The sequence below is a fragment of the Ochlerotatus camptorhynchus genome, unplaced genomic scaffold, assembly GCF_037179485.1.
Source record: "Ochlerotatus camptorhynchus isolate MF236.1 unplaced genomic scaffold, CSIRO-AGI_Acam_v1.1 ptg000696l, whole genome shotgun sequence".
Classification (NCBI taxonomy): Eukaryota; Metazoa; Arthropoda; class Insecta; order Diptera; family Culicidae; genus Ochlerotatus; species Ochlerotatus camptorhynchus.
In genome coordinates this window covers 237,271-264,189 of record NW_027041172.1, presented here as the reverse complement: position 1 = coordinate 264,189, position 26,919 = coordinate 237,271, and the positions used below count along the sequence as shown (strand labels likewise).

At 36.9% G+C, this 26,919-nt stretch overlaps 1 protein-coding gene across 1 annotated transcript in view; it reads right to left on the bottom strand.

The window, feature by feature from the left end:
• Nucleotides 1–26,525, bottom strand: part of LOC135714692 (muscle M-line assembly protein unc-89-like) — a 44,001-nt gene extending 17,476 nt beyond the window's left edge. The window contains exons 1-4 of the mRNA XM_065238078.1: nt 26,414–26,525; nt 25,119–26,352; nt 7,822–8,469; nt 128–1,285 (exon numbers count right to left, since the gene is read on the bottom strand). Coding sequence (XP_065094150.1) covers nt 128–1,285; nt 7,822–8,469; nt 25,119–26,343 — 3,031 coding nt within the window. The 5' untranslated portion in view covers nt 26,344–26,352; nt 26,414–26,525. The remainder of the gene's footprint in view (nt 1–127; nt 1,286–7,821; nt 8,470–25,118; nt 26,353–26,413) is intronic.
• Between the last annotated feature and the right edge of the window lie 394 nt (nt 26,526–26,919).

Sequence of the window (26,919 nt, the reverse complement as noted above, 5' to 3'; positions counted from 1 at the left end):
CATCAATCCTGTCTAGGCTCCTTCATAAAACATAATTTTGTAAAATTTCCTTTCCAAATTATTGGAAAATGTTGTATACTTGGACAGTTCTAATTTATATGATTATGTATGTTATACTTTCACTTACCTTTCATAACCTTTGTGAACACTGGTTTTTCTCCTTTGATTTCATTTTCGAAGATAGCTACTGTGCACGACTGTTCTATTTCTCCATAAGTTTTGCTTTTAGCGACGCAAGTATACACGCCTGCATCCCTGTATTTACACTTCTCGATTTCTAGCACACAAGTACCATTACGAGTGGTTATGTTGGACCAACGTAGGCCTTCCTTTAATATACGTCCGTCGTGTTTCCATTCTGACGTAATGTCTTCAGGGCATTTTACATAGGAGAACAGTCTAAAAGTTTTGCCTAGCCCAAATCTAACGTTTGGCATGTGTGATACGAAGTCAAACTTTTTTCTGCGTTCCAGTTCTTCTATGCCAAGCTCGATTTGTGTCTTTTTCCTGGTGTACAATACTTCCGTTTCATGAGCAGACGAGGACACTGCCGGATCCGATTTCATTTGACTTTGCTTCGGTTCAGGTGCTTTTTGTGCAATAAACTTGGAAGGTTCTGGTTTTTTTGGTTCCAGTGTCTTTTTAGGTTCTTCAATAGGAGTGGCTTGTTCTTCGAGCTCAGGAACCTCAGTTACTTCCGGAAGTGATGAGACTTTTGAACTTTTTTGGTTTCGTTTTACACTTCCTGGTTTTTTAATATTTGCCTTATCAAGCGATGTTTTGTTTACTTTCTCTTGATCTTCGCTTGATTCTTCATTTGTATCTTCATCTGATTCTTCTCCTTCGGCTGGTTCTTGTACTACAGGATCAAATTGCGCATCAACTCTAGCAAGTATTTCATCTACATCGAAAGTTTCAGCATCCTCAGCTACAATAATACCAAGCTCTAGCTCTCGCTTCAACTTTGCAGACGGCCGTTTTTTTGTCAGCCATTCAAAGTATTCTTGTTCGCTTGAGAATTGCAGGTTATACGTTGTAGTAGCTTCACCTAAACTATTAGTTACAACGCAAACATATTCTCCAGAATCCATATAGGTTGGATCGTAAAAAACGAGAGATGCTATTGTGTGTTCAGCAACTTCATCAAAGTGTTGAGAGATTCGAATATGTGGATCAGGCCACATTCCAAGTGTCCACATTCCTTTGATCCATTTTATAGTAGGTGGTGGGTTTGCTCTAATAAGATGCTCGACAGTCAAAATGTTGCTGTATTGGTCGAAGATTTCTGTGGTAATAGTTATGAAAAATATTGGATTAATATACTAATTATTTGCATGATCTCGTGAATGGTGGAATGTTGAACTATTAAGTAGAATCTCGTTTTATTTTGTTTTGTTGATTATTTTTATGTTGAGGTTATTTAACCACATTTATAAATAAGTAAATTTTTACATTGATATTTTCTAGTCATTTCCAGCCATTCAACGAGGATAGAGTTTAATAAGAACTGTTTTTATTTTAGTCTTTTGTTTCCATTTGGTTTGACTTGTTGTTGTTGACATATCTAATCCATCTAAATAAAACTGCGCTGCTAGCTTGAGAGATTTTTCAAATATTCCTTAAATCTCTCAAAAACGTGGATATGGTGAACTAGCCGTATATATGTGACCAATTTTAAACATCTCCCTCCCTCTCTTAGCGTATTTAGTTATACCTAATAAACATGGCCGGTCACAACTAAGTGTTTTCAATAGGTCCAAAAAGGAAACACAAACCAAAATAGGAACAGGTTTATTATTGTTCCATGGTGATTTTTTTTTACCTTTAGGTTTAAAACACATTTCAGTAAGGCTAATGGTTTTTCTATTGATTGAACTGTAGTGAAAAGATCAAAAAAAATTTTAAGTACAAATTATGAAAAAGTCTACATAGCAATTAAAATTCTACATAGCAATTAATTTTCTTCGTGATCAATGTCTATTTTTTTACAATTGGACTTTGACTCCAAACTCAAATGCCGCATTTATCTATTTGAGCTTATGTTACTAAAAATACACTTTGAATGAGGCACGTAAATAAACTCTATGTAGGGTAGATGTACTAGTCATGCCTATACGTTCCTATTATAGTGTGTTCCAATTACGACATAAGAAAATTCTACCCTCTAGCATTCTTACAACTAGAAAAAAAAACTAATAATATGACCTGAACTATCAATAAATTTCATCCAACCTGCTCAGCTTATTTGCACACATTGTTCTCATTGTTCAAAAGGAGCACTCAAAATGAATAAATTTTCCATTCCACTGTTACCTTCATCCATATGACGAAGTTAAGGTGATACTCTAAGGAAGCCTTAGCGAGAAACTTTAAAGGCACAAATGTCAGCTTCCACAAAACATTCAAGTTTGAAATTGCTACTCCTTGTTTGCAGTGCTACTACAAACAGAGTAGCAATTTTAAATTTGTATGTTTTGTGGAAGCTGACATTTGTGCCTTTGAAATTTCACGCTAAGGCTTCCTTAGAGTATCACCTTAAAGAGTAAGGGAGAACAGCCCATAATACACCCCTGGGGTAAAATGCCCGCTTATAGAAAAACAACGATAACTTTTCTTCAGATGCATTTTCCGGATAATGGAGTATGTTTGTTTTCAATTGAAGGTTTGACAAATAATTCCTGATCATAAAATCATAAATTGACCTTCTGAATCCTTTAAAATATTTCATTTTGTGCAAAACATGGAACAGTTGTTAAAATCATCAACTGCAAATTAAGCTTTTAACAGCATATATCACAAAAGAATGGAACGAATTAACTTTTCGTATATTGTTTAGTTTTACTTCATGAATCACCGTTTAACACTCTATTGAGACCTTATTTCTGATGTAAAATAAAGGAATAATCATTTGAAATATCTCATGTCTTTGCATTCTCTACTTGCAGGGGAGGGTTTGTCTACCATGCTGCGCATTTTACCTCATTGTTGTGGCAGGGCTACCAAAACTATAGATAATTCTGTATTCCTACAGATTTTTCAGAGTTTTTAAAACCAAGAATCTGTATTCACAGATTACAGATTTTTAGGATTTAATCAGATTACACAGATTTTTAAAATATGATCGAACATTTAAAAAATTAAACTTTAGATGTTCATAAACAAAAGATTATTTTCACTTATTTTACCATCACCAACTTATATATCTGAGCATGTTTTTTTTTGCGGAATTAAAAAGGAGAATGATAACTGTCAAAGGTATTCTTTTTTGCCAAACCATAAGCAATTTATGATACATATATTGAAATCTATTTTTCGTCTCTATCAGAAAAATGGCTCAATCGCTTTTCAAAGAAAACTTTTAAATTTTCATCACAAATATTATCACAGATTTTCTGGACAAAAACTAAGATGAAAAGATGTTTTTCTGCAAAAACACAGATTTACTTTTGGCAACCCTGTGTTGTGGTGTGTTTTGGCCATTGTTAACTGACATAACCCCAAGGCTGCAAAATGCGTGTCGATGCATGTTGACATGGCTGGTACCAATACAATGACCAATCGTTATGATTCAGCCACCAATCGAAAGATATGGCTATCTAATTTTATTTTGAATAGATAGAAAACCAATTAGACCTGTGGTTGTCCAGCCGGAACGGAAAAACCTTGAAAAGTCCCGAGCAAAATGCGTGTCGATTCATGTTGACATGACTGGTTCTCGGCAATTTGGTTACCACATTTTAAGATTGAACCACTACATGAAATGTATGACTATCTACTTTCAAACGGAACAGAAAAGTAACCGATTGGAGTTGTGGGTGGCCAATCGGAACGATAAACCCGTGAAAGGTGGCTCTGGAAATTCGGATTCACCGGGAAAATGGTCAAATCCTTAAAGAAGACCTAGAGATCCGCGATTTTTTTCTAAATTGCATACAATCATGAGAATAGAGGAAATATATCATCACCATAGCTTGTGAGTCTTGCCCCAATGTTGTGGGCGTTTTGCCCCGCTATCATTTTGGAACCGATTTATAAAATACCTTTAAAATCATGAAAAATCATCTTTTTGTAGTTCGAAATCACTCGATCTTCGTACAAAACATGGTAATGAACCATAAACTATTACTTTTTCCTTGATTTTAGCTTCTATACGCCAGCAATTGACAATTTTGCTTAAACGGTGCGTTTTGCACCATCCTACCCTAAATGAGATTTTTTTCATCAAATGCTGTCAATCTACTTTGAGCTGGTTCGAGCAGCTTTTATCAATTAAAACTCGTTCTAATATGTTTCATTACATTCTTTGTTTTTACGACAAAATGACTACAAAACTCTTAATTATACGATTTTCACTTATTCTAATCAAAACTCTTATATACCGTGGAATGAACGGGGTTCATTTGAATTTGAATTTAGTAAATCGCCTTAGTCCTTGTTTCGGTTTTGTTTCTGCGTTCCGTTTCACAGTGTTTCATTTTACTTATCTCCATTTTATATGCTGAATGACGTTTGAGCAGTGTTTAGTTTGCACGGTGTGCAGATTAGCGGGAATCGGTCAGATTACAGACAGTCACCACAAAACTGAAAAAAAAGTTATTCCATTCGAGCAAAGCTGTGCGTTTTGACGGTTCGATTAGAACAACTATTGACAGACGTCCATACTTTTACTAAGAGGACTTTAGTACAAGCAACTCGGAGTAAAGGCCCAAACGCAATAACAGCGGAAGCGGAACGGCAGCGGAAAACCCCGATATGAGTAAGCCTACTTGTCGGTTGAAAACTAGTTAGGCTGTGAACCATTTGCTGAGTTAAATTTAACTCGTGGTGACATTTCGAAAGTTATTCTCAATGTTCGAAAATCCCTGTGCTGTCGATCGACCGGTTTTCGAGAAGAACTCAACCACGATTGTCAAAATTTAACTTCTTGTCTGTCAGAAATAACCACGCTCGGATAGCAGGGTTGATCGATAACTTTCCATCTGTCAAATTTTAACCAAAAGTTAAAAAAATCCACCAAATTGTTCAGAGACATAGAACCAAATCGACTTCTGTTAGGCATCTTGATGTAATTTGTCAAACTTTCCGTTTCTGTTCCGCCTCCGCCCACATTGCGCTTGGGCCTTAACTCTGATCGACTGAATGAAACAGGTGAAGGGCTACTTCGGCCTAAACGTCAATTTTCGTCCTATCAAGCAAAAGTTACAAATATAGGGGAAATGAATGTAATGTCGGCCTAAATGCCTCTAATTTGGGCTCATACATAAATTCAGCAATCGCCTAAATTTTCAATAGCGACCAAAAATATCCATTAGTACCGTCCCAATGACGCGTTCATTTAGATAAAATTGATAAATAGCTGATTTTTAGCGATGGGCCCAATCTTAGATCCATAGGCCAACATTAGCGACATTTCCCCTATCTATGATTTTATCGTGCAATAATCAATCATACTTGGATTACACTCCTTATGATAATAGATTTAGGTACTGCCCTAAACCGTCATTCACGTGAAAGTACTCAGTATGGCGCTTCATTAAAAAAAAGTACATATTTGCAATCTTTGTGGGAATGCTTGTGACAATGTGAGGTGGACGAAAGGGTGAACAAGGAGGTGAACGCCTAAGTTTTTTTTTCACATTTATATCGCTGTGAAGCAACTGTAAACTGCAGAGGTAATTTATATCTGTAACTGTAACCTGCTCGTTTTTGTTTGCTAATCTGGTGAAGATGATATACTAAATTATCTTAAAGGTAAATCGTCCAGCTTTGTCCCTTTGTATGTGCACACGGTAGGACCATCATCATTATCATCATCCTTTAGGCCACCCTCCAGTTTGATGTATATTCCCATAATATGAGCCATGAAGATTTAGTTAAAGTTTTTAAAGAGATTACGGTGAAACGGGGACGGGCCCGGCCGGAGTCGTCGTTAACATCCATATCTCTCACGCCAAATTCACGAATTCATATCTCATTCCCGGACACTTGACTTGTTATTGTGAGTGAGTAATAAAAAAAATATATCGCGAATAACTATAGGAGATTTTTGAATATCACTTATATCGCTCTAACACTGATTCTATTTGTACAAACGCAAAAAAAAAGTATTTGGTTGCCATGACAACACAATTAACATGGCTGTTGTTGTTGTGATGCGATTGAGGTTTTTGTCTGAAACATATTCAACCGTCAATTTATCTTATTTAGCATTTATTCGCATGTTTATCCTTCTTGAATTGTTATCAAACTTACCGTAACAACAACAGGCTTTTTGGTCATTATCATAGCAACCACATATTAGTTTTTTTTTAGATGTGGACAGCTAGATCCAAAGTTAAAACGATATACAGTGTGATTCGGAATAACTTTCAGTTTAAAAAATGTTCATAAAGATTCAACGCTTTCACGAATTTTTGTATTCAGTATATTCCAGATATACTACATATATAACCTTCAACTTAGCATACCTTAATTCAAATCTCTCTTCCGTTAACCTTAATTACCACCAGCAGAAAATTAACCACAGCTGGCATGCACGCATAGTTTCAGCACTTTTTGAGTACTGGCGATGCGTCTAAGCTCTGATATTGAATGGATTTTCCAAGCATGGTTCCTTTGTACCTCTATAATGATACAAAAAAGTAAATGTTTCATCCTTTCGAAGAGATTTCAGTTTCTAAAAGATATCACACGATTTTATACAGATTTATGACATGCTCCTTTTTTACGTCCATGGCTGCTTGAAATCGCAAATGATTGAAATTTCAAATCCTACTATCAATACAAGCTGATATTTGTACACGATTTAAAAACAAACATACTTTAACATATACCCATTTTACCCATTAAGAATTGCATATTTGTGAAATCGGTGACAGTTATTTTGAATCAACCTGTGAATGAAATTTATAATGCTTCCATAGTAATTCCCATAGAAACTTCAAACCATTTGCGCGGTCCAATCCTTTCCAATCTTTATCATTTTTTGAACAGGCACATCATTTAGGGTTATGAATCAAACTGGAGGGTAACGTTAATGTATGAAAATACTTTTACAGAATGAAGCACCTTGAGTACTAGGATATGGTACTTTTTGTAATAATAAGTAACACAGACTCCCTCCTCTAAAATTACGTAACGGTACACTACTCTCGCCCCCCCCCCCCCCCCCGTTTTAATATTGAATAACAAATCTCAATTGGGTTGTTTAACAGTATTGAGGTAAATACATATTCTTTATCTGCATTGCTCAGAAAACGAAGCTCTATCAGTTGATGTTTAAAAATTGGTATATTTTCCGAAGTTAAACAGCCCAATTAACATTATTAAAAGAAGTATTTATTAAGTTCTAGATACAAGGGTACCGTAGATTTATGTAACCCTAATTTTTTTGTCATTTTGAAAAATTTGTTACGAAGCATTTCTCATCACCGCCCTCCCCCCTATGTAACAATAAGTAATGCAAGCTCGACCCCCTCCCCTCTCCAAAAAATGGAACTGTTGAAGCTTGATTTCGTTTTCTCATATTCTTTCTCTGCGATATCTGATCGAAATTGCTAGGTTAATTCTGACAATAGTGAGGCCTAAAAACTAGAAAAAAAAGGGTTTTCCCAAATGTTTTATGAATGCTTCGCACCTTTTTTAATACGATAAGGGCTCATAAATGCGACTTCTGAGTTTTGGGTCAAGGCCGTTTATAAAATATGAAATGTAGACCACATGTTGCTTTAGTTCATTGATCCATTGGATATGTGTTTCTCTCTCAAATAAAAAAAAAATAACGCTGACTGGCATAGAATGGGAATCATAAGATGGTCTTACCTCTAGTACGATGCGGTACGAAACACGGTGCACACTCTTGTGATGAAGTTCCAGGTTCTACCACTGTCAGCTTACAAATCGTTTCAATTTTCTCAAAGCCGTTTGAAGCTACGCACTTGTAAGCTCCAGCATCACTGGCACACAAATCATTAATCCAAATACATCCATAAGCACCTCTATGCAGATCGTTCATATCAATGATATGGTCATCATACTCAATTGGTACATCATTCTTGAACCATTGTAGTTCTGGCTGAAAACCAATAGCAGCACACATAAGCTTGAATTTACCACGTCCTGCTGCAGCGGCGCGGTTAGTAAGGTGCACAGACCATTGCAGCTTATCTCTGTTATGTAAAATTTTTTTGTGATGATATTTCACCATATCGTCGCCGTATTGCGGAAGAGGGGGTGATTGCTCCGGTTTGTCTCTTTTATATTTATCTGCGAACTTCGGAAATTCCGGCAGAGCACTTTCATCAGTACTGGGAGGTTGTTCGCCTTCCAGCAAAACAGCTCCAGCTGTATCTTGTTTACTGGCTTCATTTGTGCCTGTGCTTGATGGTATTTTTTTGGGAATATTATCTGTAGTTGTTTTTTCAACTGACTGAAGTGATCCTGAATCCGCAGCTGGTTTATCGAGTTCATCTTAATTGAGTTGAAATGTTATCATTGATAAAAGCTTGTTTAATAAACTTTGAATGTGTGGCAAATTAGTACATGCAAAAACATTTAACACATTTTTAGTCAAGTGTTTGTACACTGACAAAACAGGACTGATGACACCAAACATTCCTAAAAACTAAAACAAGAATTTACAGGAAAATGACATGCGAGAGCAGTGTAAAATGCCCGTTTATCAACGGGTGCTGAAAAAAATGAAATTTGCTACAAGTTTCATACAACATTTTTTGCACTCAAAAGAGTGTCGAAAGTAGAACTTTTCGGCACTGGGTGTTGAAAATTAGTACTTTACGACACTGTTATTTTAGTAGAAAAGTAGGCCATTATGTTATTCACTGAGTGCCAAAAAGGCGTTTACAAAATAATTGAAACTGTAGTAAGCTATTTTATCCCTTCGATTGCTATAATATTACGATATAATTATTGCCAATTCAGGGAAAAAATAACATTTGGCGTCAGATTATCAGCTCTAATAGCATGCTGCGGTTATCAATTCCGTTGTAATTTTTTCGATGAAAAACGCAATGTAATGCATAAGTTACTACGAGTATGACACTATTGGTGGTAACATAATTGTCACATTTATTTCTATTTAGTTTTAATAGGTAAATCATAATATTATTTCTAAAGATAATGAATTTAAAGTAAACTTTAGTTGAATGGGAATTAACATACACATTTTGGAAATTTCGTAAGTTTGTTTTTCTTCGCATGCTACTACTAGCTCCATGCAAGCCAACTTTCAAACAGTAAACATTTAATATAACAATAATGAATTACATAGACAAATGTTAGCTTTACAAGTGCCATAAAACCAAAAAAAAAATAACGCTGCATTTTCTAAACGCTTAAAATATACACGTGAAGGGTGGCATTGGCAGTCATAAATTCGGATGTGTAGAGCGGTTACGATATTTAACGCGTTGTTTAAAAGACGTTAAAACTTAGGGTTGGTGTTACTGGGAATATTTGTTTTGAAAACTGTTTTTGTTTGGCTCATATTGATAAATTAAATGAATACCGGTAAAATTTTCACAACCGATAACCAATTTAATTTATTTTGAATTTCGCACTATCATAGCCATTCTCCTTGCTTTATACACGATGATATTCTATGCCCAGGGAAGATGACAAAATTTCCAACACGTGCCCGGAAAGATTTCCTAGACCGACTGGAACTCGAACCTATCACCTCCGGCTTGTTAATACCGTATGCTATCTGGGGCCCAAATCCTCGTAGTATATTGGATCTAATTGGTTCTAAGCTTAATAATTAAGAGGGTTCTCATAGACACCTTTTCTATATCCCACAGAGGTGTATGTGAGGAGAGAATGGGCCAGGAATGCAATCTAACGGGACAACATGAATACTTCCGAATCGAAGCATTTCCGTGACTTGGTGTATTCAGTAAAATATATCATTTAAATAAGGACCTTGTGTATTGACACAAACAGATAGTCCGAAACTCATTCGTATAGATGGCGCTAGAATAAAACTTATTACTCTGAAATTTAGGAGTCTTGGCATCTTGAACAAATTTGTTCACCTTAAAAAAAAATAAACAACTCGTCTATAGTTGTCAAAATTCTACAGCCTGCTATTACGAAGTTATTTGGAGAACATGAAACATGTTAAAAAAACTATTTATAAAGTTAATTGTGTCAATAAGCGAATCCAATCGAAACTAAGCAATCGTTTCAGCCCCTGGTGGTGAATAGGGGATCCCTCGAATCAGTGATGAGGGCTGAAATTTTCACCTTGAAGCATTGGCGATCAAACGATACCATAAAGCGCCGCTTGTGACAAATAGGAGAACTATAAAAATGATGATGATTTCAAAATTCTGCACGGCGTGTTATGAGAGAATAATTTTAAAATGCTTATATTTTACGAATATAGTATTTTTTATAACACGGGGTTAGAAAAGTTGAAATCTATAGATTGAAACGAAAACTAATAAAAAAAAATAAAAATTTAAGATTATACGTCTATCGGGTAGCTTTTAGGGTTTACTTTTATATTTTCCGTGCTGAGCATCAATACTACTGACGGCAGGGAGACAGCTCCCACACCTGGACCCTACCACCTATCGACCCATCAACTCATGAACCGGGGACCAACGGCTTTACTTCCCTTCCGAAGGCAGGCGTGATCAGAGATGTTATGCCTCAGAACATCCCGGAGGCGCCGACTGGGATTGAACCCAGGCCTGCTAGGGTGAGAGGCAATCACGTTTACTACTACACCACCGGCGCCGCTGATTATTTTCCCATCAATCCAATTCAATGCAATCATGAGCATCAATAAAAAATTATCAAATATTTCTTTCTGATAATAAATGCTTTTTATGATTTTTCTTCTATACCTAACCGTGCAAAATTTTGAAACAATCATCATTTTTCTATTTATCCTATTCGCCTCGAGCGCTGCCGTTAGTTCGCCAATAAGAAGAGGGAGATATGTTCACCTTTTCTGATTAATTTATCCATCGCATGTGCTTGAAATCGTCATCCACGTGAAATATTTTGTTTTCTGTATCGATTTTGCAGTGAACTGGCTGCTTCCACATATTTTGTTGAGAAAAAAGTTCCGGACACATTAAGGTTAAATGAGCTGTAAATCAGTTCAGCTGTAGAAAATCGTAAAATATGACCACTCCCGATGGAAATTTGCATGTTGTACAATATAATTTGCATTATTTTGAGATTTGAAAATCTTCATTCCCAAGTAACAACAATTTCCAATAGTTTTATGAGGGTCATACACATTTTCATAAAAAGTTATAAAATATTATAAGCTATCTACAATAAATAAATCGTATCATAAAACCAACTGCTGCTATTTAGATTAATGAAAGGTTTTATGATTGCTTTATAGTGTCTGATGAAGCCAATTTGAATTGTTCTCATTAAACCTGACAACCAATCCTAATGTTGATTTATAAGCAGCTGCAATAAAACTAGTTGGCTATGAAGCATCCATTTTAAAACAGTGGTACTCAATTCCAACTTGTCAAAATGGTAAGAAACCAACGCAACTAAAAACTTTTTCCACCATGGATTTACGATAAAGATTCAAGGATTCTGAAACTTTCAATGGAAATGTACGGAACAATTTTATCCAAATTGTAAACATGAGTCCGTTTCAGTAAAATAAAGTGCTTTAGCCGGAACCTTTCGCAAGTCGCTCCAGCCAAGAAACAAGTTCTCCTGTGTTTTCTGCGGATGTCACGGAGGCAGCTCGAGAAAGTCTACCACCCCACCGTTTTGAATCATCTTCACTTCTTATGCATGAGCTGGAGCTGGATACGCAATGCTGGCCTGACGATCAGGAAGATTAAACATTCTCCAAACTGCGCCTCTAAACAACCCTGGCTGAATTTTCATTGAACGAGCTATCGGACGTCTTGTCTTATTCTTCTTCTCCTCTGGTGCGAGTCGATTGACAACTCAGTTGAGGGCTAGTCTGTCTGACTCCGAGAACATTATTGAAAAGTATTAGTTTTATAGTGGATTTGAAACGGTAATGCATCGACCAAGTAGATTCATTGTTAGCACAATGAAGCGAAATTAGATTTATTGTCAAAATCATTATTGCTTTCCGTAATTACAGCCAACAACTCAAACGCCATATTGGTGTTATGGAAATGTTTGGCCTTAAAAAAATCTAAGGAACTATTAGATAAATTGATGCTCTGGAATTAATTTCTGTGTGCTTCCATATTATCGAAAGTGCTAAGATCGATTTTCTTGGAAGCTAAGATAAACCAATCGAATTAAATTTTGTTTCAATTTACTTTTTTATATTAATCTGAACTATTTTTGTAGCGTATTGATTTTAGACTCCAACATACTCGATAAAATTTAATGTGCATTTGCATTAGAACAAAAAAAAAGCTGCCATTAGTCACCTTTCGTTTCAGATCTTGTTGCTGTCAAGCAATAAACAATCAAATTGAATTTATAGCTGATTTTGAACAGAGCGTAATAAAACTCCATGAATTTAATATTATTCTTAAAGAGGTTATGACGACCTCTTGTAGTATATGGAGATTGTTTCCGCAGTGTTTCAAAACAGCTTTATTGTTATTCTCAAGCATGCTTTAAAAGCCTTATCGAGAGTGGTCCATTTAGCTGGAAGGCAATATTATAGCGGCTATCAGGAGGTTGTGGTGGAGCGCTTAGGTTTTATTAACAGTTTTTTTTTTAAATTGATCTTAAAAACCGCTAATAGACAACAATAAAACTACAAATGTTACTTGGGTTATGATGTAAACAAACGGTTTCGATGACATTTGGTCTCAAAATCACGTGTGTATGGTCCTAATTGAAGGAGGGGGGTACATTTTTTTCGAAGGTCTAGATTAGAGAAGAGGGGATTCAAAATAAACTGTCTTGGCAACCCAATGCCTAGATGGTTTCTAGCAACTCTGTCAGTGGACATAAAAAAGGCACTACTCTTGGCTTCAACTTTAACGGTTCGTTTGGCTCAACATAAGACAAAACCACTCCTCCAGACCCTTACTAGGTACACTCACTAGTTTCTAATCAACTGTTGAAATAAACGCGAGTGGAATCGGGAAGCACCTACTTTTATTTCATTGACAGTTTTGTTAGTACCATAGCTAGTGTCGTGTCGTGTTCGATCCTTTTACTGGTGACATTAGGATTTCAAAAGTTGTTAGCGAAAACGTCGCATCAGTTTTCAGTCGCATGCACAATACTCCAAACAAACATTAATGCTAGACTTTCAATAGTAAAAGCGGTGGTCTGATGCTAGCACAAACTATTTTATAAAAAAAAATATTGTAACCTCTAGGTAAATATGAGAATGACCAGGATACTTTCTTCCTTCATAGATTAGAGTTTTAAAAAACATTTTTCATTGAGTACTAACCAATCTTTATCACACTAAGAACTAAAGATGCAAGCTGTTTTAGATCTAAAAGTACAACTTTTTATGCAAACAAATTGAATAACCAAAAATATAAAGTTGGGAGGAGAATGCTTTACTAATGTCAACATGAGATTTAGTGTGAATATTATTTGTCATATAATGTTAGGAAGAGGATAGAATTTCTTTCTCTTCATAACTTTCTCTAGCTAATAAATTTAGCACTAAGTTTGTTGACATTAGTAAAGCATTTTCCTCCCAACTTTGTAATCGTCAATTTCTCGCATGAAGTAACACAAATCAGATCAAGAAAACAAAAACTGTAAGATTTTCTTATTAATTTAATATAGTAGGGGAAATGTAGGTAATGTCGGCCTACATGTCCCTAATTTGGGCCTATACATAAATTCAGCAATCGACTAAATTTTCAATAGCGACTAAAAATATACATTAGTACCGTCATAATGACGCGTTCATCTAGATAAAATTGATAAATAGCAGATTTTTAGCGATGGGCCCAATCTTAGATCCATAGACCAACATTAGAGCCATTTCACCTATTTATTGATAAGAATTAACGCCTTGTAATTGCGGTAATAGTTCAAAAAATCTATACAAAAACTGGAATTAATCCACTTAGGATGAGATCTCACTATAATATAAATATAAATAAATTCCGACAAAAGTGCTCATATGATGTGAAGTTATAAATGAATTCTCATGTGATGCGATACTTCAATTAAACTGGTTTAAATTTTCATGAGATTTGAGGCCCTAATCAGAAACTGTTCTCTTCCCCGGGGGCACCCAGAACATGTCTGGATGTGGTCCTGGGTGCTCCAAATTACATCTATTGAACTGGCTTTCGAATTTTTATGAGATTTGAGGAATTGCATATTGGATTTGAACCGAGGGGGCGGCACATCTAAATCTCAAGTTTAGATGCTCAAAAAATCTTACACTAGCGAATTAATCTTCGAAAAATCTTCTTTCATTTGTCGCATCTACTTGCATCGCTCATCATCTTTTTGCAGGAAATCTTCAGAATTATCATCAATCTTCTTTCTATCCACTCAGCGTGCGCGCAGCTAGCCACAGCAAAACACAATCTTTTTTGCATCGTAGATAGAGTCGTCCCCCTCGATTTGAACCATAGTCAGAAACTATCCATTTCCCCGGGAATATTAGGAACATGTCCAGATGTGGACGGTATGGTCCTGAACACTCCAAATGAACTAGTTTATATATTCTAAAGTGATTTAAGGTATGGCATGATTGATTTGAACCCTAGTCAGAAACTGGCCACTTCCCGGAACATGTCAGGTGGGCCAATGTGGTCCTTGGCACTCCAAATGACTATATATTTAAATGAGTAAACTTTATTTTTCACGTAAACTATCAACTTGTGAGTAATGTTGTTTACAAAGCTGGACGGATTCATACAATATTTGGAATAATTCATGAAATATCACATAAATTTACACGATCTTTAATGTGAACTTTTATGATAGAGGAAATGGATGTAATGTCGGCCTAAATGCCTCTAATTTGGGTCCATACATAAATTCATCAATCGACTAAATTTTCAATAGCGACCAAAAATATCTATTAGTACCGTCCCAATGAAGCGTTCATCTAGATAAAATTGATAAATATCAGATTTTTAGCGATGGGCCCAATCTTAGATCCATAGGCCAACATTAGAGCCAATTCCCCTGCATCATATTAACAAAAATTTACACTACTTTTTCAAAGTGTGTACCATTGAACTGGTTTTTGAATTCTCATGTGAGGTATCACATGATGGATGTTGACCCTAGACAGACACTTTCCAGTTTCCCGATAGTATCCGGAACATGGTCGGATGTGGCTAGTGTGGTCTTGGGCAATACAAATGACTACCATTAAACTGGTGTTTGAATTCTCATGAGATTTAAGGTATCGCTTGATGGATTTTTACCCTAGTTACACTTACCACATCTCCTGGGGTATTCGTGGTTGCATTTGGCTTGTGTGGTCCTACGATTGACCTGGTTTTTGAATTCTCATGTCATTTGATGTGTCACATGATGGTTTTTAATCGTTTATGGTGTTTCGTTGTGAGATCCTTATTGTCGCTATCACTTCGAAATTTTAAGTGCACAAATATTAGTTTCCATGACACGTACCACAATGAAACTGTTACTCCACGTTTGCTGCGCTGCAGCATTCATGCAGCAGCAATTTCAGGTGAAATGAGGCACTAATTTCCGAGATTTGTGTAATTAAATATTCGAGGTGGAAGTGCATTTATAGCCTACGTGGCGGCCATTTGTGGACCCTACAAGGAATCCCCTTAGCCCGTAAAGTACCAGGACGAACGAATTTTTTACAACAAACTCGTTCTCAGCAATGCCTCATCCGATTTTCATAAACTTTGTTTTTTATTCAAGGGGAATAGTTGAACTAACTTTTGTCGTAGATACCGCACCTTTAGAACCCTCATAGTTCTTGGGAGATGCAAATATGTCTGTGTTTTTTGTACTTTTTTAACCAGTTTGACCAAATGTTATACATTTTCACGCGAATGGGTTGTCTGGTACAGAAAATGATATCAGATAGATGAAATATGATTAGTAAGACTGAACTTAGAAATTTCCATAACGTATGGCTACGATATTATCGATATTATCTCATTTCATATGGACACATTGGCAACGGTTCCGGGAAATCCGTGGAATCCGATTTTATACCCCACAGTAACATTCGCGGTATAATAATCATGTTGCATAACAAATCATATTAGCATGATAAGATAAGGTCAATAAAGATTATTTGTGGCTATGGTCACATTGGCATCGGTTCCGGGATTCCGGAATTTATACCCCACAAATAATAATTATTGGAAATTATTGCGGAATATATTAAACGGAATTCCGGAATCCCGGAACCGAAGCCAATACCCAAGTAACAAATCTAGAGCTGCTTGGCTATATTCAAAATTTATAAAGGTTTTATTGCAGCTGCAACCATTACCTTCAGCTTTATGACGGTCATATACAATGCAAGTCATGGAACATACTCATAGCTATCTACAAAACCTCTATAAAGCTAATAAAAAAACCAACTGATGCTTATGCTATTTTCACCAAACCAAAAACCAAAAGCAAACCTTCGTGAATAACTCCAAAAAAAATGCCGCTGCATTTTCTGCGGATGTCACAAAAGAAGCTGTAAAGAGTGTGCCTCTTCACCATTCTGAACCATTCGAAGTGAAGAATGGACACATTGCTACACCAAAAATGACTCATGAAGAGGAAATATATAATTATCTGGAGTCGGAGGATGATACCTATGCCAACTTGCGTCTCTTATCAGATTTACAGTCGTGGATGGTAACAACAATTCAACAATCAGCATTGCAAATTTTCTTTCCTTTCTTTCCTTTTTTTCATGCGGTGAAACTGTCAAATCTTGGTCGAAATACATGGAATGGTGACAGTTCTAGGACAAAAAAGTTGAAATCACGCATAACTTTTCATAAAGTTTAATGTACCATTCAAAACTTTTCCAAATGTTTGTAAAATTCATCGGAATATACGTTTACCCTCAAATAAAAAAATGAATTGCTCTTGTAAAAAAAATAGTGCTCGAAATAAAATCATGCTTTATGCTTTTCTGTTCTGCTTCCATGTAAGCATTAGGGAAAATCTCTCTAATAAAGCAAAAAAAAAGTAAGCATTAGACATTTTAAGAAATTGCGCTTGGTATTTTTCTTGCCTGCTGTCCTTTGTCACCATATTGTCATTATGAAAATCCCGTTAGCCTTGGAATAAAATCCAAGAAATTTCAATAAAATAATGGCTAAATTAGAAATCCGAACTGATTTCCAGTGTGCATTGGTATGAGAATTTATTTATTGAGGTCTATTTTCTGTGAAATTAAGTTGATTCCATCAAATTAATTTGATTTCTAAAACAATCTTTTTTGTTAACTTGAATTATTTTTGAAGCGCATTTATTTAACGCTCATATTATCCCAATATACACGATAAATATTTAAGCGCATATGTTTTGGAACTTCTAAAAAGTCATATATTTTCTTTAAGATTTTCAGTTATGTCGTCATGAAACAAAATTGATTGCATGGTAATCTTGACACCAACACTCAAACCTATTTTTTCAGCTAAAGATTACCATATGGAAAAAAAGTTTCAACAGGCCAAAACAACAACAAGCTAATTTATGGCGGTTGCTTTGATGCAATAAAAATTAAATGGATTCATAACTGATTTTCACCAAAGCGTAATAAAACTGCTTGGATACAATATTACTCTTAAAGAGGCTATGAGAACCCTTTGTAGAGTATGGTAGAGTATGGGACTTTCTTACAAAAGGTTTTAAGACAGCTTTATTGTGATTCTCAAACATGCTTTATAAACCTTATCAAGAGTGGTGCACTGGAAGACGATCTTATAGCGGTTATCAAAAGGTTGTGCTGGAGCTATAAATTTTATTGACGGTTTTATAAAATTGATCTCAAAAACCACTAATAGAGTGCAATAAAACAAGAAATGCTACTTGGGATGTGACCATATGCCAAAGGAATTACCACAAATAATTATTATTCCAACAAACCGTTCGCCGAAATTCACAGATCCGCGTTCCGGAACCGATACCAAACTGGCCAAAATCATCTCAAATCATCTTCATTCACTTGATTCTACCTATTTGACATGATTTGACATGCCACAAGATACTTTTGCCTGAGATATTACTATGTCCTACAGAATCGATTTCCGCGACTCCGGGTACCGATATTATCGTAGCCATACGTTATGGAAATTTCTAAATTCAGTCTTACTAATCATATTTTATCTATCTGATATCATTTCCTGCACTAGACAACCGATTCGCATGAAAATTTATAACATTTGGTCAACCTGAGTAAAAAAGGAAAAAAAAAAAAAAACACAGACATATTTGCATCTCCCAAGAACGAGGAGGGTTCTAGGGGGCGGTACCTACGACAATAGTTAGTTCAACTATTCCACTTGAATAAAAACCAAAGTTTATGAAAATCCGATGAGGCATTGCTGAAAAAAATTCGTTCGTCCTGGTAATTTACGGGTTAAGGTCGGATTTAGTCTCCGGAACCAGTTGACCGGTATCTTTCATTTGAAGGTTGTTGCATCCAATTCGGTTCATTGGTTGTCGAGAAACATGAGTCCCAATATCTTGTTACACACGCATACACATACATACAATTAACGATCTCATCGAGCTGAGTTGAATGGTATAAGACATAACACTAAAGCTACACAAATGGGAACACATTTAGGTTTAGCGAGGGGCGCACCCTTCCGGATATAAGTGCGTGATATTTAAAATACATCGTAGTAATTTAAATACTTTGAAGAGTGTAACAATTTGAATTTAAATACTCTAAGCGGTATTGAAAGTAATTAACAAATGATTAACGACAAATTATTTAACGATATTGAAAATAATTTTAAAATAAAATTTTGTGAGTGATTAAAGTATTTATTGAAATTAAGAGTGTATTTAATGCGGTAATTGCAATATTTTAAATATTTGGTTAGCAGGCTGTGTAGCACCGACAAACCGACATGAATGACCATAGCAAAAACAATAAAATATCTGACCAGAGCACACTACTGCCATCTGGCTCCGTGTTCGCGGGAAATATTTAGCTAAGCCATGAACCAGCATGCAAAAGTTATAAATTGGTTCATGTCTGATCTATTCTGGAAAAAAATATTTTTATCTAGATCAAAAAATCCTATGGTTTTGACAGTTCACTGGATCACTGCACATTTGAATCGGCCGTTTACGATTTTCGGACATAAGTCAGAATTAAGTGTCATGTCGGTTTGTCGGTGTGTGTAGTATTGAAAGACTAGTGCGTGCCCCTCGAGGTTTAGCCTAGACAGGGAAAAAATCAGATTTAGCTGTTGTGTAAAATTTCCCTACGTTTTATATTTCAGTGCTAACATTTGAAAACGGCGCAAAAGCCATTTGTAAACAAATGGTTTGTGGGCCCTTTACTCGCTACCCGAAGGACGCCCACGCAAACCAACAGCATCGTCAGGTAGGGGAAAATTTCCCCTACTCGATGTTGCTGTTGTGTCGCGTGGGTGTACTTCAAGTAGTGAGTAAAGGGCCCACAAACCATTTGTTTACAAATGGCTTTTGTGCCGTTTTCAAATGTTAGCACTGATTTAATCTATTTGGCATGATCAATTGTTTAGAAATTGTTTAGAAGCTGTAGGTACACGAGAGGGTCTAGTATGAGAGAGAAGTGGATTCAAAACAAACTGCCTTGGCAACCTATGCCTAGGTGATTTCTAGCAACACTAGCAATGCAATCAAGATAGGCGCTGCTCGATTGGCTCTGGCTTTGACAGTTCGTTTGGCTCAAAACCTAAGAAGAAGAGGAGACAACTGGCTTCTTTTTGTCTGGGACGTGTTCTTCTTCTCTCGCAGAAACGACCGTGCAAAAACTATTTCAATATGGGCGACGCAGTCGACTGTCAACATACAAGAAAATAGATTTGCTGTTGTAAAAATTCTGGTGTTACTACGTTCGCCCGACCAATCAGGCGGTTCGCGTTTGACAGAAAATTGGTTCATAAAGGCCCCCTATTGTCTCCTCTTCCTCTTAGCTCAAAACCAGCCAGTCCGTTCCTCTCTTATACTAGACCCTCTCTAGTAGGTACTGCCCATAAAGCAAATCAGTCCTATCTAGAAAAACAGCAAGCTGTGACAAACGCTGTTGAAAATTTGTTTCTCTACATTCTCCTATGGATTGGACAACCTACACAGCAAAAAATAAATTTTAATATTTCATCATCATAATTTCATCAATCATGTAATTTTTATGGCCACAAAAATTAACAAATTAATTAATTTTTTGCTGTGTAGTTTTGGTATTTTCAAAATATTTTCTGAATAAAACACGTAACTTTTAGTGCACAATGTAAATGCCAGTAGTTTACAACCGATTCTAAAGGTCCAAACGCAATGGGGCGGAAGTGGAACGAAAACGGCAAGTTTGACAGTGGTCACGAATGACATCAAGATGCCTAACCTAAGTCGATTTGGATCTAACTAGTTTTCAATCCGACAAGTAGTCATACTCAGATCGGGCTTTTCCGCTACCATTACCATTCCGCTTCCGCTGTCATTGCGCTTGGGTCTTAATGGTTAACTCATTTCTGACAAAAATCCATATGGGACAATTATGCATTTATTGACAGTTTATGTATACAAGCTTGTAAACAATTATTTTAGTGTATGCCATCTAGAGCTCATTGATAATTTATGCGATATTACGCTTAAATTTGATGGTATTTACATTGTGTTACCCCTCACCATACATAAACTTTTATGGCACTTATATCAACCGGTGAACACTCGTGTTTATTTCAGCTACCGTGGGGACGTGTAGCAGCTAAACCACAAAATTACCTTGAATACGGGGGGTATTCATTGGATGAAAGGGACCGTGAAAGAGGACACTAAAATACAAAGTTTTTCTTCCGACAGTTTCATCTTAGAATTCATCTTTGCTTATATGTGCATGACGGCCCTTCTAGCAACACTATATGTTTCATGTGTACATAACAACAACAATAGTAAAGTTTAGTTTGTTCTTCCGTGACGTGTCGTGCGTATTTATTTGTCGATCCTTCCGAAGGCAATACGTGTGTGTCCGCTTGCGACCCGTGAGAACTATGTCCACTTCGGTCCACCCATAGGTTATGGGTCCAGAGCAATGTCGCAGTTCCATCCTTTCTCTACAAGCAAGTGGCGGAAGGTCAAAATATTGCGAAAATGTGATTTCATGGTCCGTTTTATTTTACACGTCGCGAGTGCCTCTTGTGTTGTGTGAAGATGGTGAATTTGAGCAAACTTATGTTTGCCAAGCTCAACAACCAGAACTGGCAGAGCTGGAAATTCCGCATGGAAATGATGTTGATGCGGGAAGAGATCTGGTATGTTATTACCAACGCGAAACCGGAGCCGGTGACGGCACAGTGGAAGAAAGACGAACAGAAAGCTCGTGATACTATCGGGTTGTGTGTAGAAGAAAGCCAGTATAGCGTGTTAAAATGTGCGAAAGACGCGAAATAATTTTAGGCGCAACTTCGTGCGTACCACGAAAAGTCTACGATGACTTCTCGCGTTTCGTTGCTGAAGAAATTGTGTTCGTTGAACTTGTCCGAGTGTGGTGATCTGGAGTGTCATCTTCTGGAAATCGAAGAGCTGTTCGATAGATTGACGACAGCAGGACAAGAGTTGCAAGAATCGTTGCGAATTGCCATAATTCTCCGGAACTTGCCACAGCGGAATGGTGTAGCTGAGCGGAAGAACCGGTCGCAGCAAGAAATGGCAACGACGATGCTCCTTTATGCGGGTTTGGATAAGCGGTTCTGGGGCGAGGCCGTACTGTCGGCTGCTTATTTAGAGAACCGACTTCCGTCACGATCGGTTGACAAGACTCCGTATGAAAAGTGGTATGGGAGGCAACCGATACTTAGCCATTTGAAAGTATATGGTTGTCTTGCTTATGTCCACATTCCCGATGTCAAATGGGGAAAATTTGACAGTAAAGCGAGGAAGCTGAGGTTTATTGGGTACTCTGACGTGTTACCGTTTTGTTGATACCTCGACTGACAGAGTCACAATAAGCCGTGACGCCAAGTTATGGAGGACGCATCGTCACATAGAATGGATTCGAAAGTGACATCTGATGAAAATTTGTCTAGTAGTGTGATCGAGTGGCCTTTTCCTGAGGTGCTCCCGAAGCAGTAGGCAGCGGAAGAAGAAACTGCCGATAGCGGCGAAGAAGATGAAGAATCGGCGAGCGAAGACAGTGAGCGTGAAGATTATTTTTATGTGGCCGATCCCGATCCAGATGAAGATCCCCTCGCGGTGAAGGAGGAGGAAAAAGACGATGAAGTGAGTGAAGAATAAGAAAGTGCAAATCAACAAGGTCGTCGCACCCGTGGCGTGCTACCGAGCCGTTTGTTGGATTATGTGGTAGGTGTTGTGACGCAGAAGATGCAGGAACCAGCGACGTACAAGCAAACAGTGTCCAGCCCAGATCGATATTCGTGGAAGGGAGCGATGGATAGCGAAATCCAGTCGTATAAGCAGAATGAGACGTGGAAGTTGGTGCCACTTCCGAAGGGCAAGAAACTTGTAGACAGTAGTTGGGTGTTCAAAGTGAAACGGAACGAATTAAATGAAATCGTCCGCTACAAAGCAGGGATCGTCGCGCAGAGATTCACTCAGTGCTATGGCGTCGACGAGGGCGTCGATTACGATGAAGTGTTCGCCCCTGTGACCAAACATGCTACACTCAGAGTCCTGTTGTCTCTGGCTAGAAAGCTGAAATGGCGTTGATGCGCTTTATATTGCTGAAATTTAGATTAACTTTTTCAACATTGTACTGAGTAAGAATGCTATGTAACTGCAGTAGCTGAAGCATGTTGGTTAAAAATGAATGCAGATTCAACACTGAGCGTTCATAAGGGTCAATTTCACAAACGTAAACAATAACTTCTTTTGTAAGTTTCTCGGAGTTCAAAGTCCATGCACAATGGAAAAAAGTGAATGAAAAAATACATTTTATTTTGTAGCATTTCCGAAACACGCTGTAGCAAAAAAATGGTTTATATCATTTCTGTTAGAAAAAAAAAACTTGCGGAATCGAATGGAAATTATTTCATACTGGGGAGAAAACAGGAAGTGAGAGTTTTCTGTGGTACACAATTAAATGTATTTTTCCGTCCATTTTTTCCCATGTGCAATCGTGGTGGTTTACTTGGGCGAGTTTTCATTCTCGCGAAATTCTTGGAAGAAGTCATTGTTTACGTTTGTGTTCTGGTGCTCGTATCACATAACAAACAAAAATTCATGCAAAATTCCACCAGAATCTGTCACAAAATGGTTCAAACTTAACACTCCACTACATATTATCACGCAGCCTCTTTAGTAGATCGTAGGAAAGTACATGACGTTTTAGTCTCACTTTTTTCATAGGAATTTGACATATTGGGAAGGTTTGTTTACGAAAAAACTGTAAAGATGTGAGGCGAAAATGTCGTAAAGTACACGTGTCATTACGATCTACTACGATCTACTAAAGAGCCTGAACTCAGAAAGAGATGACACGTCAACATTGGAACAATCGCTTATGTGTCAAGGTCTTGGGAAAAGTCATTCCAATCGTGCAGACAACCTGTCAAATGGATGAGATGTCGCCACTTCCGAGGCCACTTCAACGAATTCAGCCTCTTTACTATTTGCGATCTTTGACAGTAGCAGAGGTTTTTTGCTTTTGTTTTAAGTTGCTGTAAGTTATTAATATGCTGCAGAAAGTACGGGAACATCGTGGGGGACGACTCTATCTACGATACAGGAAAGATTTTGTTTTGGTGGGGGCATCTGCGCGCACGCTGAGTAGATAGAAAGAAGATTGATGACGATTCTGAAGATTTCCGGCAAAAATATGATGCACGATGCAAGTAGATGCGAGAAATGAAAGAAGATTGTTCGTAGATTGATTTGTGAGATTTTTCAAACATCTAGAATTGAGATTTAGATGTGACGCCCCCCTCGGGGAACATACTGTTGCTTTTTGCTGACCTATGCCATCTCAAAGACAGGTAGAAGCAGAAAACACTTTAAGTAGCTTGTGTAAGATCAACTCTCAAATATGGTTGATTACGTAAGATTAATTCTTGAATATTGTAGCGCAAACGCCATACCAAGAAATTTATATAAGTCTGCTCAATACCAGTTGTCGTTATTCGTTCTATTGTAAAAATGTTTTTTTTGTGCAATTTTTTTCCACGTAGCTTAAATAATCTAAACTAAAAAACTAAATTAAGAATCGTAACTGTGCATTTGAAATTTGGTGTCAAAAATTTCATTTTGAAAAATTACCAAAAGTTTTATCTTCCTCAATTTTTCAAGAGTCTAGTTTGAAAGTTTTGGGCCTCAGATAGCCTAATCGGTAATGGCTCGGTAAACCAACCGGAGGACATTTGTTTGACTTGTATGGTTTGTATTGGAATATTGGCATAGAAAGCTCTCAATTGTTAATTAAAGGAGCTTTTTGATTAGAAATATTAAAAAAATATCCGCACAAAATTTTCTCAAGAAAGATTTTATTGTTTCCTACAACTTTCTCTCACATATCATTTCGATTAAAAGTGAAAAATATATAATACGCCATTTTGAAAATATTTGTAAAATTCAAAATGTCCAAATTTAAGCACAAGTATCAACGATTGCTTAAAATAAGCAATTATACAAAGTTTCATGCAAATTGCTTGTTTAAGTGTATAAATATATATATATATTGAGTCAAGACATTATGTGCATGTTCAACATATGAAGTACTGAAATTACTATTTACTATTTCCTGTTTCTGAAGCTTTGAAATGGAATTTGTCTATGTTGAAGTTGGGTAGAATTTGTCATGATGCATATCAAAGTGTATAGAAATTGTATGATGCAGCTATGAAGACACTTGATCCTTGATCTATTTAATTGACCTTCGATGGCAGTGAAATAGCTTGAGGTTTTAAATAACTACTACAAAAGCATTGGGATTGTTGCTCCACTCTACCAAAAATCCGATGATGACTGACAATGCCGCAACTCACCTCACATATGATACTTGAATACAATCTCAAATTGGTTACCTTTGATTGAAATGAAAGTAGGAGGAATGGGCTTTGATTCATAGTTTTCATATACTTTCACTGTCGTAGACGTTGATGTTTCTCCATTTTTATTTTTGATTACACAACTGTATTCACCAACATCGCTGTAGTCCACGTTAACCATTTCTAAACTCAGTAAACCTTCACTAACTTTGAAGGTATGCTTGGAACTTTTTTCAATCGGATTTCCATCTTTGAACCATCGAACTGTAATCCCTGGTCCAGATATAGTGCATGTTAGTTTCACTGTGGAGCCTTTGGGAGCTGCTCTTGCTTTTAAATGTGAAATAATAAGCGGCGGCCGCATTAATTGACGTTGACGTTGCCATTCTAAGTCACGTTCTCTCTCTGTCATTTCGTGAACAGATTCTCGCCTTGACGCTTCTTTAGAAGATGGTTTACCTTCTGCAGGTTCTTTAGCTTCTTTCTTAGCTTTCTTTGATTCTTCTTCACTATTTTTTAATTGTTGTTCTATATCATCAACACTTTTCCACACTGAGGGATCGAACTCTTCCTTCGGTGGAATCAGCTCAACGTCTGAATCATATTCTGGTTCGGGTGTTCGTTCTTTTGGTGGAGGTGGTGGCGGTGGTGTCGGCTCACGAGGTGGAGGAGGTGGTGTCGGCTCACGAGGTGGAGGAACTTCTTCCTCCTCTTCTTCTTCCTCTTCTTCTACCTCTTCTTCCACAGGTTCTGGAGCAGGCTGGGGAATTTCCTCGACAGGTGCCGGAGCGGATTCTTCTTGGGACTTACCTTGTTCCTGTTGCGCTTGTAACTCAGCTTCTGCTTCACTTAAAGTTTTCTCATGCTCAGCAGCGGGTTTTGGTGCCTCTGGTTCAATTGGTTGCTCTTCTATAATTTCGATTTTTACTGTGGAAATGTCACCACAACTAGCTGGATCAAGACTGCAGGAATCCGTGAAAAAGAGCGAAATGTATTCATCCACATTAGTAACACCTCCAGAAATGTCCATAACCAGTGCTTTGTCTATGATTGCTTTTTGTGATGCAACCTGTTTCTCTGGTTTTTCACCAATTTCAAAGGGAGATTTCTCCCTATGCAAACTCCTAAAATCACGTGGAGAATCACCCCGTTTTGGAACCGCTAGCAAATCTAGGGTTTGCGGTTCTGGAGTTAGTTCAATCGTTACAGGTGCTTCATCTTTGGCCGAACGGCGCGACTTTCTTTCTCGACGTCCACTCATTTTAACGCCCTATTTTCAATTATAAAACTCTAATAAAATCATCTTTTGAACTATAACAACATGAACTTACGTTAGCAAAATATTTGATGCTTTAAATGAGTAATTTAAAAATGAATATTAATAATCTATCTTATAAACTAAAACTTTTTTTTTTTTGATATGTTCGGACTATCGTAGAGGGATTGCCAAATTCCCATCAAACAGATAGTGCCGAAAAACTACTCTAAGGGTTTGCGGCATATCATTTTCGAAAACCCAGACATGTATCTGATCGATTCTAAACACACACGATCACGTATTGGTGCTTTTATCGCTAAATAAAACTTGTAACGATCGATATATTTAGCGCTCGGCGAGCATCTAATTTTAGTATGTAGAACTGGTGACATAGTCACCGTTGAGTAATGCGCATTCATAGATTTCTATAGGCGATTTAAAGTACACCGCAGTACAAATGATGTAAAAGTGTTGATTCACTTATGCACATCTGTGGTAAATTAGTAGTCCACTGAAAGGTTTTTTTTCTTCTTTTAATTACGAATTATAAAATAGCTAAAATTTATAATTTTGACACTG